General features: G+C 41.1%; 1 protein-coding gene across 1 annotated transcript in view; it reads left to right on the top strand.

Moving 5' to 3' along the window:
• LOC139754592 (inositol hexakisphosphate and diphosphoinositol-pentakisphosphate kinase-like) overlaps positions 1–17,737 on the top strand; it is a 264,046-nt gene that overhangs the window by 118,464 nt on the left and 127,845 nt on the right. Inside the window, exon 11 of the mRNA XM_071671998.1 lies at positions 12,788–12,912. Coding sequence (XP_071528099.1) covers positions 12,788–12,912 — 125 coding nt within the window. The remainder of the gene's footprint in view (positions 1–12,787; positions 12,913–17,737) is intronic.

Raw genomic sequence — 17,737 nt, forward strand, 5'->3', positions numbered from 1 at the left:
CACCACACATTGTCCTCAAACATCTCATTTCCAGCACATCCATCCTCCTGCGCACAACTCTATCCACAGTCCACGCCTCGCAACCATACAACATTGTTGGAACCACTATTCCTTCAAACATACCCATTTTTGCTTTCCGAGATAATGTTCTCGACTTCCACACATTCTTCAAGGCTCCCAGAATTTTCGCCCCCTCCCCCACCCTATGATCCACTTCCGCTTCCATGGTTCCATCCGCTGCCAGATCCACTCCCAGATATCTAAAACACTTCACTTCCTCCAGTTTTTCTCCATTCAAACTCACCTCCCAATTGACTTGACCCTCAACCGTACTGTACCTAATAACCTTCCTCTTATTCACATTTACTCTTAACTTTCTTCTTTCACACATTTTACCAAACTCAGTCACCAGCTTCTGCAGTTTCTCACATGAATCAGCCACCAGCGCTGTATCATCAGCGAACAACAACTGACTCACTTCCCAAGCTCTCTCATCCCCAACAGACTTCATCCTTGCCCCTCTTTCCAAAACTCTTGCATTCACCTCCCTAACAACCCCATCCATAAACAAATTAAACAACCATGGAGACATGACACACCCCTGCCGCAAACCTACATTCACTGAGAACCAATCACTTTCCTCTCTTCCTACACGTACACATGCCTTACATCCTCGATAAAACCTTTTCACTGCTTCTAACAACTTGCCTCCCACACCATATATTCTTAATACCTTCCACAGAGCATCTCTATCAACTCTATCATATGCCTTCTCCAGATCCATAAATGCTACATACAAATCCATTTGCTTTTCTAAGTATTTCTCACATACATTCTTCAAAACAAACACCTGATCCACACATCCTCTACCACTTCTGAAACCACACTGCTCTTCCCCAATCTGATGCTCTGTACATGCCTTCACCCTCTCAATCAATTCCCTCCCATACAATTTGCCAGGAATACTCAACAAACTTATACCTCTGTAATTTGCCAGGAATACTCAACAAACTTATACCTCTGTAATTTGAACACTCACTCTTATCCCCTTTGCCTTTGTACAATGGCACTATGCACGCATTCCGCCAATCCTCAGGCACCTCACCATGAGTCATACATACATTAAATAACCTTACCAACCAGTCAACAATACAGTCACCCCCTTTTTTAATAAATTCCACTGCAATACCATCCAAACCTGCTGCCTTGCCGGCTTTCATCTTCCGCAAAGCTTTTACTACCTCTTCTCTGTTTACCAAATCATTTTCCCTAACCCTTGCACTTTGCACACCACATCGACCAAAACACCCTATATCTGCCACTCTATCATCAAACACATTCAACAAACCTTCAAAATACTCACTCCATCTCCTTCTCACATCACCACTACTTGTTATCACCTCTCCATTTGCGCCCTTCACTGAAGTTCCCATTTGCTCCCTTGTCTTACGAACTTTATTTACCTCCTTCCAGAACATCTTTTTTTTTTTTCTCCCTAAAATTTAATGATACTTGTATGTAGCATTTATGGATCTGGAGAAGGCATATGATAGAGTTGATAGAGATGCTCTGTGGAAGGTATTAAGAATATATGGTGTGGGAGGAAAGTTGTTAGAAGCAGTGAAAAGGTTTTATCGAGGATGTAAGGCATGTGTACGTGTAGGAAGAGAGGAAAGTGATTGGTTCTCAGTGAATGTAGGTTTGCGGCAGGGGTGTGTGATGTCTCCATGGTTGTTTAATTTGTTTATGGATGGGGTTGTTAGGGAGGTAAATGCAAGAGTTTTGGAAAGAGGGGCAAGTATGAAGTCTGTTGGGGATGAGAGAGCTTGGGAAGTGAGTCAGTTGTTGTTCGCTGATGATACAGCGCTGGTGGCTGATTCATGTGAGAAACTGCAGAAGCTGGTGACTGAGTTTGGTAAAGTGTGTGGAAGAAGAAAGTTAAGAATAAATGTGAATAAGAGCAAGGTTATTAGGTACAGTAGGGTTGAGGGTCAAGTCAATTGGGAGGTGAGTTTGAATGGAGAAAGACTGGAGGAAGTGAAGTGTTTTAGATATCTGGGAGTGGATCTAGCAGCGGATGGAACCATGGAAGCGGAAGTGGATCATAGGGTGGGGGAGGGGGCGAAAATTCTGGGGGCCTTGAAGAATGTGTGGAAGTTGAGAACATTATCTCGGAAAGCAAAAATGGGTATGCTTGAAGGAATAGTGGTTCCAACAATGTTGTATGGTTGCGAGGCGTGGGCTATGGATAGAGTTGTGCGAAGGAGGATGGATGTGCTGGAAATGAGATGTTTGAGGACAATGTGTGGTGTGAGGTGGTTTGATCGAGTGAGTAACGTAAGGGTAAGAGAGATGTGTGGAAATAAAAAGAGCGTGGTTGAGAGAGCAGAAGAGGGTGTTTTGAAGTGGTTTGGGCACATGGAGAGAATGAGTGAGGAAAGATTGACCAAGAGGATATATGTGTCGGAGGTGGAGGGAACGAGGAGAAGAGGGAGACCAAATTGGAGGTGGAAAGATGGAGTGAAAAAGATTTTGTGTAATCGGGGCCTGAACATGCAGGAGGGTGAAAGGAGGGCAAGGAATAGAGTGAATTGGAGCGATGTGGTATACCGGGGTTGACGTGCTGTCAGTGGATTGAATCAAGGCATGTGAAGCGTCTGGGGTAAACCATGGAAAGCTGTGTAGGTATGTATATTTGCGTGTGTGGACGTATGTATATACATGTGTATGGGGGGGGGTTGGGCCATTTCTTTCGTCTGTTTCCTTGCGCTACCTCGCAAACGCGGGAGACAGCGACAAAGTATAATAAAAGTATAATAAAAATATATATATATATATATATATATATATATATATATATATATATATATATATATATATATATATATATATATTTTTTTTTTTTTTTTTTTTTCCAAAAGAAGGAACAGAGAATTGGGCCAGGTGAGGGTAGTCCCTCAAAGGCCCAGTCATCTGTTCTTAACGCTATCTCGCTAATGCGGGAAATGGCGAATAGTTTGAAAGAAAAAGAATATATATATATATATATATATATATATATATATATATATATATATATATATATATATATATATATATATATATATCCCTGGGGATAGGGGAGCAAGAATACTTCCCACGTATTCCCTGCGTGTCGTAGAAGGCGACTAAAAGGGGAGGGAGCGGGGGGGCTGGAAATCATCCCCTCTCGTTTTTTTTTTAATTTTCCAAAAGAAGGAACAGAGAATTGGGCCAGGTGAGGGTAGTCCCTCAAAGGCTCAGTCCTCTGTTCTTAACGCTACCTCGCTAATGCGGGAAATGGCGAATAGTTTGAAAGAAAAGAAAGAAATATATATATATATATATATATATATATATATATATATATATATATATATATATATATATATATATATATATGTATATATATATATATATATATATATGGGGATAGGGGAGAAAGAATACTTCCCACATATTCCCTGCGTGTCGTAGAAGGTGACTAAAAGGAGAGGGAGCAGGGGGCTGGAAATCCTCCCCTCTCATTTTTTTTTGATTTTCCAAAAGAAAGAACAGAGAACGAGGCCAGGTGAGGATACTCCCTGAGAGGCCCAGTCCTCTGTTTTTAACGCTACCTTGCTAATGCGGGAAATGGCGAATAGTTTGAAAGAAAAGAAAGAAAATATATATATATATATATATATATATATATATATATATATATATATATATATATATATATATATATATATATATATATATATCCCTTATCCCTGGGGATAGGGGATTAAGAATACTTCCCATGTATTCCCTGCGTGTCATAGAAGGCGACTAAAAGGGGAGGGAGCGGGGGGCTGGAAATCCTCCCCTCTCGGTTTTTTTTTTTAATTTTCCAAAAGAAGGAACAGAGGGGGCCAGGTGAGGATATTCCAAAAAAGGCCCAGTCCTCTGTTCTTAACGCTACCTTGCTAATGCGGGAAATGGCGAATAGTTTAAAAGAAAAAAGAAAAATATATCCCTACAGGATTTGGCTGGTAGGCAAGAGAAATAAGAACATAAACAAATGCAGGGTGATAGGAAATTCTCAGAATGACGTTAGAAATTAGATAGTGGGCAAAAGGTTCGGAAGAGTGTATCTAGCAGACCCTGAAGAGCCTACCAAATGAGTACCCAGCAGAACTAATATTAAGTAATGGTGAACAAAAGTGCTAGACGAGCTCCACTGGTATTCTGAAAGCATTCTCCCCTAATTTTGGGTTTCTTAGATGGTCAAAGTAAAACCCACCTTCTTATCAAATTAGCTCAGATGTTAGAGTCCGTCTGGGACAAAAGGATGAGGTTGCTGATATGTTTAGTCAAATATGCCTTGGTATTTTTTTCACCACTTCTAGGGCATATAAAGATATAGCTATTATTGCTTGTAGTGGCATTTTATGCATTGTTTCCAGAGACTACAGTCTAAAATTTTTCCAGACTATGTCAGTATGCATGGAGATGTCAAGGAAACTTAAGTGAAATCTGCACTTTCATGTTAAGTAATCATTTTTGAAGCTGGTACTTGTACAGGATGATAGATTTATTCATTTGTGACAGAAACATTAAGAAAGATACCTTATGATTTTTGGAGTGCTGAAGAATGTGTGGAAAGAGAGAATGTTGTCTGGGGGCAAAAATGGGTATGTCTGAAGGAATAGTAGTCCTAGCAATGATGTGTGGATGCAAGGCTTGGGCTATAGATGAGGCTGTGTGGAGGAGAATGGATGTGTTGGAAATGAAATGTTTTAGAACATTATGTTGTATGAGTTGTTTTGATTATGTAATGAAAGGGTAAGTGAGGTGTGTGGTCATAAAAAGAGTGTGGTTGAGAGAGCTAAAAAGGGTGCTGAAATGTTTTGGACACATGGAGAGAATGAGTTAGGTAAGGTTGATGAAGAGGATATATGTATCAAAAGTGGAGGGAACAGGGAGACCATATTGGAGATGGAAAGATGGAGTGAAAAGATCTTGAGCGATTTGGGCCTGAACATCCAGGAGGGTGAAAGTCATGCATGTGATAGAGTGAATTGGAATGATGGGTTGTACTGGGTTTGATGTGCTGTCAGTGGACTGAACTAGTGCATGTGAAACATGCAGGGTAAACCCTGAAGAGAGTTTTGTGAAGCCTGGTTGTGGATAGGGAGTTGTGGTTTTGGTGTATTATACATGACAGAGAATGGATATGACTGGATGAGATCATTCTTTGTCTGATCAAGGCACTTTCTCATTAATGCAGGAAACAGCAGTCAAGTTTGAAAAATGTAAATTTCACTGTGTATGCCTGAAAGTACTCCTGGATGCATAACAATAGAGCAGCATGAATTAAAGGACACAATGCAGATGTAAATCGTTGAGTTGTATATCATTTTATCTAGAAAATAACATTTTAGCTAATAATAATGATAAACTTAAGGAGATATAATTCAGAATGTGTGAGAATATCCCATCACAAAGTTTCCCTGGTTATTACTACTGCTTCAGTGAAAGGGTAAAGGGGGAGTCAAGTTTGAAAAATGTAAATTTCACTGTGTATGCCTGAAAGTACTCCTGGATGCATAATAATAGAGCAGCATGAATTAAAGGACACAGTGCAGATGTAAATCCTTGAGTTGTATATCATTTTATCAAGAAAATAACATTTTAGTTAATCATGATGATAAACTTCAGGAGATATTTTTCAGAATGTGTGAGAATATCCCATCACAAGGTTTCCCTGGTTATTACTACTGCTTCAGTGAAAGGGTAAAGGGGGAGTTGTGTTTCTGGTTGGGAATTCTGGGAGGTATTTGGCAGGTTTTGAGGCGTAAGTACAGAAATACTACAAATAGTTAGCATGTATTAGAACATTAGGAAATACACACAGAGATATTATACCAGTACTATTAGAAATAATTAAAATGAATGTGGAGCACTCACCAAGTCATAGACAGGAACTGACAGAAATAGTGTACTGTATCAGGCTATTAAAACAACTAGAGGCCATTGAGGTCTCCCCTTGTGTGCTAAGGGTGTGTGCTGAAGCTCTTGTGAGGCCAGTCAAAATACCTACATAATGTTTTCAAGTATTTTTGTATGTTGTTGTCACAGCTGAATTCATAACACTGAAAGGCCCCCAGATTTTGGATGTAGGTACTTTGGAGTGTGGGCAAACTTTGAAGGCCATTTTTCAAGTAATTGTACATTTGTGCATTCTTGTTACCTTTTCCTGGCTGATCCCTAGCACCCATAGGCCTCAAATTTTGATGATGATTCTTAAGAATCTGGAGAAGGGTTTAAGCTATCATCTTTATGATAACTTCAATTATTTGTGCATTCTTATGTTTGTTACTCTTTTGCTGAACTGTAGCACATAGAGGCCCCAAATTTTGTGTGTAGGTACTTCAGTCTTATTGTGTAAGAGTGGTGAATGAGTGGAATAGAATGACTGAGGACATGATTAAAGTAGACAGCATACATAGATTTAAGAAACTTGTTGATAGTGAATGTTCTAGAGATAAGGCCCAATCAGTGTAAAACTCCCTTCTGTTACAGTACAATTAGGTAATTACATATATTTGATTAAGAGGTAACAAAGAAGAGAAGTTAAGATGGTGCCTGAATTAAGAGCACTGAGCAACAGTGAGAGAGGCTGGGCTATGGAGGTACCTACCACAGTGGTGAGGAAAGAAAGGGGGACCTTATAACAATCTTTAAGTTTCTAAAACATCTGGATGATATTGACAATAACAGTTCCTCAAACAGTGCAGCACCAGAGTACCCAGTGGCCATAAAAAGAAGATAAGCAAAATTATAGTTCAAAAGGATATTAAGAAGTACTGGTTTTATTGTAAGGTTAGTGGATGATTGTAATAAACTGACCAAAAAGACCATGCATGCCAGTAGTACACAAAGGTGTAAGAGGCTACTTGATGGCATAAAGAGTTCTGGAGACAGTCTTTCCAGGCAGGCAGAAGGAAAATGGATTTGAAAGTAGGAGTTCTAGAAGTTTATTTATGTGACTGTCCAATCTCATTTTCAGGTATGTTCTCACAAAATATCCTCAAAATGAGCTGATATAAGTTTATGGTAGGTGATGTAGTGTGTGCAGAGAGTGCAAGAAAATTGAGTAGAAAGTGCTCAGTGTCCCTTTTATGGTACTTGCATCATGGGAATGAAGGTTCTTGAGATATGTTGAAATGGTGTTTGTTGTGTTTTTAAGATGAGTTGATGTCCAGAGCATACATAGGAAAGTGTGACTTGTGTATGTCTTGGAGTGTGGTTTCTGATGTGTATATCTGGCATGTTGCACTTTGAGTTAGGAAGTTGTTTGTTTAATGCTTGTCAGGTTAGTTCAGTGTTATATTTGTAGGGGGGTGAGGGATTTGTGAGAAGAGTGTCCTGAAGTATGAGGCAGGGTTGAAGTAATCTAGGACTGTTGCATAGAATTGAGTGAAGAGCATGTTATGGTGTTGTATGTGTGTGGTTGCTAGGCAGTCAGTGATTGTTGTGAGTACAGTGTGTGGTTTGCAGATTTGTTAAATTTGCATAGTTTAAAGTAGAACAGGTGAACTGTTTGTAGATGTTTTTTCCCAAATGTGGTACCAATTTATCGTTCTGAGGGCATTTAGTTTGTGAGTTGCTTTCGTTTTGGTGTTGTTAATTTGGGGAGTGAATGTCATGTGTGTGACATAAGTGAATGTAGAATAATTAATGTTTTGTTCAGTGGGAGTGACTGTTCATTTGAGGTTACCGGAGGGTGTGAGCAGGATTCATGTAGAGTTAAGAGAGTGATGGAAGACTTCTGTGGAGATGCAGACAATCTGTTCTTGGTGAGGAATTGTTCCAGTTGTGTAATGTAATACTACATGTTTGATTTGCTACTGTGGTGTTAGTCTATTGTGATGTGACTGTGAGTTCATCTGCTCATGAGTGGATCCACATGTTAAGGCTTGCAGGAGGTTAAATGAGGTTGTATAGAAAGGGATTGAAGAGAGTTGGAGAAATACATCTGTACATATATTTTATATATATTTTATTTATATATATTTATTTTGCTTTGTCGCTGTCTCCCGCGTTTGCGAGGTAGCGCAAGGAAACAGACGAAAGAAATGGCCCAACCCACCCCCATACACATGTATATACATACACGTCCACACACACAAATATACATACCTATACATCTCAATGTACACATATATATACACGCACAGACACATACATATATACCCATACACACAATTCACACTGTCTGCCTTTATTCATTCCCATCACCACCACGCCACACATGGAATACCATCCCCCCTCCCCCCTCATGTGTGCGAGGTAGCCCTAGGAAAAGATAACAAAGGCCCCATTCGTTCACACTCAGTCTCTAGCTGTCATGCAATAATGCCCGAAACCACATCTCCCTTTCCACATCCAGGCCCCACACAACTTTCCATGGTTTACCCCAGATGCTTCACATGCCCTGATTCAATTCACTGACAGCACGTCAACCCCGGTATACCACATCGATCCAATTCACTATATTCCTTGCCCGCCTTTCACCCTCCTGCATGTTCAGGCCCCGATCACTCATAATCTTTTTCACTCTATCTTTTCACCTCCAATTTGGTCTCCCACTTCTCCCTGTTCCCTCCACCTCCGACACATATATCCTCTTGGTCAATCTTTCTTCACTCATTCTCTCCATGGGCCCAAACCATTTCAAAACACCCTCTTCTGCTCTCTCAACCACGCTCTTTTTATTTCCACACATCTCTCTTACCCTTACATTACTTACTCGATCAAACCACCTCAAACCACACATTGTCCTCAAACATCTCATTTCCAGCACATCCACCCTTCTGCGCACAACTCTATCCATAGCCCACGCCTCGCAACCATACAACATTGTTGGAACCACTATTCCTTCAAACATACCCATTTTTGCTTTCCGAGATAATGTTCTTGACTTCCACACATTCTTCAAGGCTCCCAGGATTTTCGCCCCCTCCCCCACCCTATGATTCACTTCCGCTTCCATGGTTCCATCCGCTGCCAGATCCACTCCCAGATATCTAAAACACTTTACTTCCTCCAGTTTTTTCCATTCAATCTTTTATATATATATATATATATATATATATATATATATATATATATATATATATATATATATATATATATATCTAGGAAGAGAGGAAAGTGATTGGTTCTCAGTGAATGTAGGTTTGCGGCAGGGGTGTGTCATGTCTCCATGGTTGTTTAATTTGTTTATGGATGGGGTTGTTAGGGAGGTAAATGCAAGAGTTTTGGAAAGAGGGGCAAGTATGAAGTCTGTTGGGGATGAGAGAGCTTGGGAAGTGAGTCAGTTGTTGTTCGCTGATGATACAGCGCTGGTGGCTGATTCATGTGAGAAACTGCAGAAGCTGGTGACTGAGTTTGGTAAAGTGTGTGGAAGAAGAAAGTTAAGAGTAAATGTGAATAAGAGCAAGGTTATTAGGTACAGTAGGGTTGAGGGTCAAGTCAATTGGGAGGTGAGTTTGAATGGAGAAAAACTGGAGGAAGTGAAGTGTTTTAGATATCTGGGAGTGGATCTGGCAGCGGATGGAACCATGGAAGCGGAAGTGGATCATAGGGTGGGGGAGGGGGCGAAAATTCTGGGGGCCTTGAAGAATGTGTGGAAGTCGAGAACATTATCTCGGAAAGCAAAAATGGGTATGTTTGAAGGAATAGTGGTTCCAACAATGTTGTATGGTTGCGAGGCGTGGGCTATGGATAGAGTTGTGCGCAGGAGGATGGATGTGCTGGAAATGAGATGTTTGAGGACAATGTGTGGTGTGAGGTGGTTTGATCGAGTGAGTAACGTAAGGGTAAGAGAGATGTGTGGAAATAAAAAGAGCGTGGTTGAGAGAGCAGAAGAGGGTGTTTTGAAGTGGTTTGGGCACATGGAGAGGATGAGTGAGGAAAGATTGACCAAGAGGATATATGTGTCGGAGGTGGAGGGAACGAGGAGAAGAGGGAGACCAAATTGGAGGTGGAAAGATGGAGTGAAAAAGATTTTGCGTAATCGGGGCCTGAACATGCAGGAGGGTGAAAGGAGGGCAAGGAATAGAGTGAATTGGAGCGATGTGGTATATCGGGGTTGAGGTGCTGTCAGTGGATTGAATCAAGGCATGTGAAGCGTCTGGGGTAAGCCATGGAAAGCTGTGTAGGTATGTATATTTGCGTGTGTGGACGTATGTATATACATGTGTATGGGGGGGGGGTTGGGCCATTTCTTTCGTCTGTTTCCTTGCGCTACCTCGCAAACGCGGGAGACAGCGACAAAGTATAATAAATAAATAAATAAAAATATATATATAAAGAGGCAGGAGGTCAAGAGAAAGGTGCAAGAGGTGAAAAAGAGGGCAAATGAGAGTTGGGGTGAGAGAGTATCATTAGATTTTAGGGAGTATAAAAAGATGTTCTGGAAGGAGGTAAATTAAGTGCGTAAGACAAGGGAGCAAATGGGAACTTCAATGAAGGGGGCTAATGGGGAGGAGATAACAAGTAGTGGTGATGTGAGAAGGAGATGGAGTGAGTATTTTGAAGGTCTGTTGAATGTGTTTGATGATAGAGTGGCAGATATAGGGTGTTTTGGTCGAGGTGGTGTGCAAAGTCAGAGGGTTAGGGAAAATGATTTGGTAAACAGAGAAGAGGTGGTAAAAGCTTTGCGGAAGATGAAAGCCGGCAAGGCAGCAGGTTTGGATGGTATTGCAGTGGAATTTATTAAAAAAGGGGGTGACTGTATTGTTGACTGGTTGGTAAGGTTATTTAATGTATGTATGATTCCTGGTGAGGTGCCTGAGGATTGGCGGAATGCGTGCATAGTGCCGTTGTACAAAGGCAAATGGGATAAGAGTGAGTGCTCAAATTACAGAGGTATAAGTTTGTTGAGTATTCCTGGTAAATTATATGGGAGGGTATTGATTGAGAGGGTGAAGGCATGTACAGAGCATCAGATTGGGGAAGAGCAGTGTGGTTTCAGAAGGGGTAGAGGATGTGTGGATCAGGTGTTTGCTTTGAAGAATGTATGTGAGAAATACTTAGATAAGCAAATGGATTTGTATGTAGCAATTATGGATCTGGAGAAGGTATATGATAGAGTTGATAGAGATGCTCTGTGGAAGGTATTAAGAATATATGGTGTGGGAGGCAAGTTGTTAGAAGCATTGAAAAGTTTTTATCGAGGATGTAAGGCATGTGTACGTGTAGGAAGAGAGGAAAGTGATTGGTTCTCAGTGAGTGTAGGTTTGCGGCAGGGGTGTGTGATGTCTCCATGGTTGTTTAATTTGTTTATGGATGGGGTTGTTAGGGAGGTGAATGCAAGAGTTTTGGAAAGAGGGACAAGTATGCAGTCTGTTGTGGATGAGAGAGCTTGGGAAGTGAGTCAGTGAGTCAGTTGTTGTTTGCTGATGATACAGCGCTGGTGGCTGATTCATGTTAGAAACTGCAGAAGCTGGTGACTGAGTTTGGTAAAGTGTGTGAAAGAAGAAAGTTAAGAGTAAATGTGAATAAGAGCAAGGTTATTAGGTACAGTAGGGTTGAGGGTCAAGTCAGTTGGGAGGTAAGTTTGAATGGAGAAAAACTGGAGGAAGTGAAGTGTTTTAGATATCTGGGAGTGGATCTGGCAGCGGATGGAACCATGGAAGCGGAAGTGAATCAGAGGGTGGGGGAGGGGGCGAAAATCCAGGGAGCTTTGAAGAATGTTTGGAAGTCGAGAACATTATCTCGGAAAGCAAAAATGGGTATGTTTGAAGGAATAGTGGTTCCAACACTGTTGTATGGTTGCGAGGCATGGGCTATGGATAGAGTTGTGTGCAGGAGGGTGGATGTGCTGGAAATGAGATGTTTGAGGACAGTATGTGGTGTGAGGTGGTTTGATCGAGTAAGTAATGTAAGGGTAAGAGAGATGTGTGGAAATAAAAAGAGTGTGGTTGAGAGAGCAGAAGAGGGTGTTTTGAAATGGTTTGGGCACATGGAAAGAATGAGTGAGGAAAGATTGACCAAGAGAATATATGTGTCGGAGGTGGAGGGAACGAGGAGAAGTGGGAGACCAAATTGGAGGTGGAAAGATGGAGTGAAAAAGATTTTGAGTGATCGGGGCCTGAACATGCAGGAGGGTGAAAGGCGGGCAAGGAATAGAGTGAATTGGATCGGTGTGGTATACTGGGGTCGACGTGCTGTCAATGGATTGAATCAGGGCATGTGAAGCGTCTGGGGTAAACCATGGAAAGTTGTGTGGGGCGTGGATGTGGAAAGGAAGCTGTGGTTTCGGGCATTATTACATGACAGCTAGAGACTGAGTGTGAATGAATGGGGCCTTTGTTGTCTTTTCCTAGCACTACCTCGCACACATGAGGGGGGAGGGGGAAGTTATTCCATTTGTGGCGAGGTGGCGATGGGAATAAATAAAGGCAGACAGTATGAATTATGTACATGTGTATATATGTATATGTCTGTGTGTGTATATATTTGTGTACATTGAGATGTATAGGTATGTATATTTGCGTGTGTGGACGTGTATGTATGTACATGTGTATGGAGGTGGGTTGGGCCATTTCTTTCGTCTGTTCCCTTGCGCTACCTCGCAAACGCGGGAGATAGCGACAAAGCAAAATAAATAAATAATTAATATATATATATATATATATATATATATATATATATATATATATATATATATATATATATATTATATATATACTAATCTTTAAAGTATTAAACTTAATTGAATTTAAATGAACAGGTCACTCTCTGATGGAGCATCATCATACCAGCGCTCTTTGTCCACATCTGAGTCCTTAACTCGTCCTCGCTCTCTAGAGACAGAGAATGGTCTTAATCCTGATCAGACTCCTAAGGCAGAGAAGGGTAAGCATTGACAAATTCTGTATTTTAGAAAAGGTTTAAGTAAACCATTTTCACATTTATTATACAATTAAATTTGTTCTCATTTTAAAAAGAAGAAAAAAATATATTTCAGAGGAACCTGAATCTCATAGAAAGTAATGATTGATGGAGAGCAAAGATTGAAGAATATGAAGTTCTGAATAGAAGAATTAAAAGGATGGTGTGTATAGATAAAAGGAAAGCAGGTGAGAGGTTTTGGGAAAAAATGAATGAAAATTTAAAGGAGTATAACAAAGGAAGTATATAGAGGGAAGGGAACTGGAGCAGGTGCCTCCCTTCCCTTGAGCTAGACATCTATACGGTAAACATACATAGTAATGATGATGTTAACTATGTTCTTACAATTATTCCAAAAAAATTTTATCCCCAAAAAAGTAAAATGATAATTTTTTTTCTTGATCACTGTTTCCCATGTAAGTGAGAAAGCACCAAGAAACATATGAGGAAAGGCACATCCACTCACATGCACAAATATATACATATACGCACACATGTAAATATACATATTTATTTCTGTTATATTTATATTTTATTATACTTTGTCTTCCGTGCTAGCAAGGTAGCGCAAAGAAACAGACAAAAGAATGGCTCAACCTGCCCACATACACATATATATACATACACACCCACACATGCAGTTATACATAACTATACATTTCAGTGTATACATAAATATACATACACACAGGAGGTAAGGGGAGTGGGGGAGGAATGGGATGTATTTAGGGAATCAGTGATGGATTGCGCAAAAGATGCTTGTGGCATGAGAAGCATGGGAGGTGGGTTGATTAGAAAGGGTAGTGAGTGGTGGGATGAAGAGGTAAGATTATTAGTGAAAGAGAAGAGAGAGGCATTTGGATGATTTTTGCAGGAAAAAATGCAAATGAGTGGGAGATGTATAAAAGAAAGAGGCAGGAGGTCAAGAGAAAGGTGCAAGAGGTGAAAAGAGGGCAAATGAGAGTTGGGATGAGAGAGTATCATTAAATTTTAGGGAGAATAAAAAGATGCTTTGGAAGGAGATAAATAAAGTGGGTAAGACAAGGGAGCAAATGGGAACTTCAGTGAAGGGGGCTAATGGGGAGGTGATAACAAGTAGTGGTGATGTGAGAAGGAGATAGAGTGAGTATTTTGAAGGTTTGTTGAATGTGTTTGATGATAGAGTGGCAGATATAGGGTGTTTTGGTCGAGGTGATGTGCAAAGTGAGAGGGTTAGGGAAAATGATTTGGTAAATAGAGAAGAGGTAGTAATAGCTTTACGGAAGATGAAAGCCGGCAAGGCAGCAGGTTTGGATGGTATTGCAGTGGAGTTTATTAAAATACGGGTGACTGTATTGTTGACTGGTTGGTAAGGTTATTTAATGAATGTAAGATTCATGGTGAGGTGCCTGAGGATTGGCAGAATGCTTGCATAGTGCCATTGTACAAAGGCAAAGGGGATAAGAGTGAGTGCTCAAATTACAGAGGTATAAGTTTGTTGAGTATTCCTGGTAAATTATATGGGAGGGTATTGATTGAGAGGGTGAAGGCATGGACAGAGCATCAGACTGGGGAAAGAGCAGTGTGGTTTCAGAAGTGGTAGAGGATGTGTGGATCAGAAGTTTGCTTTGAAGAATGTATGTGAGGAATACTTAGAAAAGCAAATGGATTTGTATGTAGCATTTATGGATCTGGAGAAGGCATATGATAGAGTTGATAGAGATGCTCTGTGGAAGATATTAAGAATATATGGTGTGGGAGGCAAGTTGTTAGAAGCATTGAAAAGTTTTTATCGAGGATGTAAGGCATGTGTACGTGTAGGAAGAGAGGAAAGTGATTGGTTCTCAGTGAATGTAAGTTTACGGCAGGGGTGTGTGATGTCTTCATGGTTGTTTAATTTGTTTATGGATGGAGTTGTTAGAGAGGTGACTGCAAGAGTTTTGGAAAGAGGGGCAAGTATGCAGTCTGTTGTGGATGAGAGAGCTTGGGAAGTGAGTCAGTTCTTGTTCGCTGATGATACAGTGCTCGTTGCTGATTCATGTAAGAAACTGCAAAAGCTGGTGACTGAGTTTGGTAAAGTGTATGAAAGAAGAAAGTTAAGAGTAAATGTGAATAAGAGCAAGGTTATTAGGTACTGTAGGGTTGAGGGTCAAGTCAGTTGGGAGGTAAGTTTGAATGGAGAAAAACTGGAGGAAGAGAAGTGTTTTAGATATCTGGGAGTGGATCTGGCAACGGATTGAACCATGGAAGCGGAAGTGAACCATAGGGTGGGGGAGGGGGCGAAAGTTCTGGGAGCCTTGAAGAATGTTTGGAAGTCGAGAACATTATCTCGGAAAGCAAAAATGGGTATGTTTGAAGGAATAGTGGTTCCAACAATGTTGTATGGTTGCGAGGCGTGGGCTATGGATAGAGTTGTGCGCAGGAGGGTGGATGTGCTGGAAATGAGGTGTTTGAGGACAATATGTGGTGTGGGGTGGTTTGATTGAGTCAGTAACGTAAGGGTAAGAGAGATGTGTGGAAATAAAAAGAGCATGGTTGAGAGAGCAGAAGAGGGTGTTTTGAAATGGTTTGGTCACATGGAGAGAATGAGTGAGGAAAGATTGACCAAGAGGATGTATGTGTCAGGGGTGGAGGGAATGAGGAGAAGTGGGAGACCAAATTGGAGGTGGAATGATGGAGTGAAAAAGATTTTGAGTGATCGGGGCCTGAACATGCAGGAGGGTGAAAGGCGTGCAAGGAATAGAGTGAATTGGAACAATGTGGTATACCGGGGTCGACGTGCTGTCAGTGGATTGAACCAGGGCATGTGAAGCATCTGGGGTAAACCATGGAAAGTTGTGTGGGTCATGGATGTGGAAAGGGAGCTGTGGTTTCGGTGCATTATTACATGACAGCTAGAGACTGAGTGTGAATGAATGGGGCCTTAGTTGTCTTTTCCTAGTGCTACTTCGCACACATGAGGGGGAGGGAGTTATTATTCCATGTAGGTCGAGGTGGCGATGGGAATAGATGAAGGCAGACAGTATGAATTATGTACATGTGTATACATGTATATGTCTGTGTGTGTATATATATGTACATTGAGATGTATAGGTATGTATATTTGCGTGTGTGGATGTGTATGTATGTACTGTGTATGTGGATGGGTTGGGCCATTCTTTTGTCTGTTTCCTTGCGCTACCTTGCTAATGCGGGAGACAGCGACAAAGCAAAATAGAATAAATAAGTAACATACACAGACATATACATATATACATATGTATATATTCATACTTGCTGCTTTTATCCATTCCCGTCGCCACCCTGCCAAACATGAAATGGCACCCCCCTCCCCCTATGCGCATGCGAGGTGGCACTAGGAAAAGACAAAGGCCACATTTGTTCACGCTCAGTCTCTAGCTGTCATGTGTAATGCACCAAAACCACAGCTCCCTTTCCACATCCAGGCCCCACTAAACTTTCCATGGTTTACCCAAGATGCTTCACATTTCTTGGTTCAATCCATTGACAGCACGTTGACCCTGGTATACCACATCATTCCAATTCACTCTATTCCTTGCATGCCTTTCACCATCCTGTGTATTCAGGCACTGATCACTCAAAATCTTTTTCACTCCATCCTTCCACCTCCAATTTGGTCTCACACTTCCCCTCGTTTCTTCCACCTCTGACACATATATCCTCTTTGTTGCTCTTTCCTCACTCATTCTCTACATGTGACCAAACCATTTTAATACACCCTCTTCTGCTCTCTCAACCACATTCTTTTTATTACCACATATTTCTCTTACACTTTCATTACTTACTCGGTCAAGCCACCTCACACCACATATTATCCTCGAACTTTTCATATCCAACACACCCGCCCTCTTCCGCACAACCCTATCTTTAGCCCACCGCATGCAACCATATAACATTGTTGGAACCACTATTCCTTCAACCATACCCATTTTTGCCCTCTGAGATAGCGTTCTCGCCTTCCACACATTCTTCAATGCTCCCAGAACCTTTGCCCCCTCCCCCACCCTGTGACTCACTTCTGCTTCCATGGTTCCATCCACTACCAAATCCATTACCAGATATCTGAAACACTTCACTTCCTCCAGTTTTTCTCCATTCACACTTACCTCCCAATTGACTTGTCCCTCAACCCAACTGTACCTAATAACCTTGCCGTTATTCACATTTACTCTAAGCTTTCTTTCACACACTTTACCAAACTCAGTCACCAGCTTCTGCAGTTTCTCACACGAATCAGCACCAGTGCTGTATCATCACCTCCCTAACAACCCCATCAACAAACAAATTAAACAACCATGGAGGCATCATGCACCCCACCACAAACCGACATTCACTGAGAACCAATCACTTTCCTCTCTTCCTGCTCATACACATGCCTTACATCCTCGATAAAAACTTTTCACTGCTTCTAGCAACTTACCTCTCACACCATGTACTCTTAATACCTTCCACAGAGCATCTCTATCAACTCTATCATATGCCTTCTCCAGATCCATAAATGCCACATACAAATCCATTTGTTTTTGTAAGTATTTCTCACATACTTTCTTCAAAGCAAACACCTGATCCACACATCCTCTACCACTTCTGAAGCCACACTGCTCTTCCCCAATCTGATGCTCTGTACATGCCTTACCCTCTCAGTCAATACCCTCCCATATGATTTCCCAGGAATACTCAACGAACTCATTCCTCTGTAATTTGAACACTCACCTTTTTTCCCTTTACCTTTATACAGTGGCACTATCCATGCATTCTGCCAATCCTTAGGCACCTCACCATGAACCAT

This window comes from Panulirus ornatus, chromosome 17 (genome assembly GCF_036320965.1).
Source record: "Panulirus ornatus isolate Po-2019 chromosome 17, ASM3632096v1, whole genome shotgun sequence".
In the NCBI taxonomy this organism is placed as follows: domain Eukaryota; kingdom Metazoa; phylum Arthropoda; class Malacostraca; order Decapoda; family Palinuridae; genus Panulirus; species Panulirus ornatus.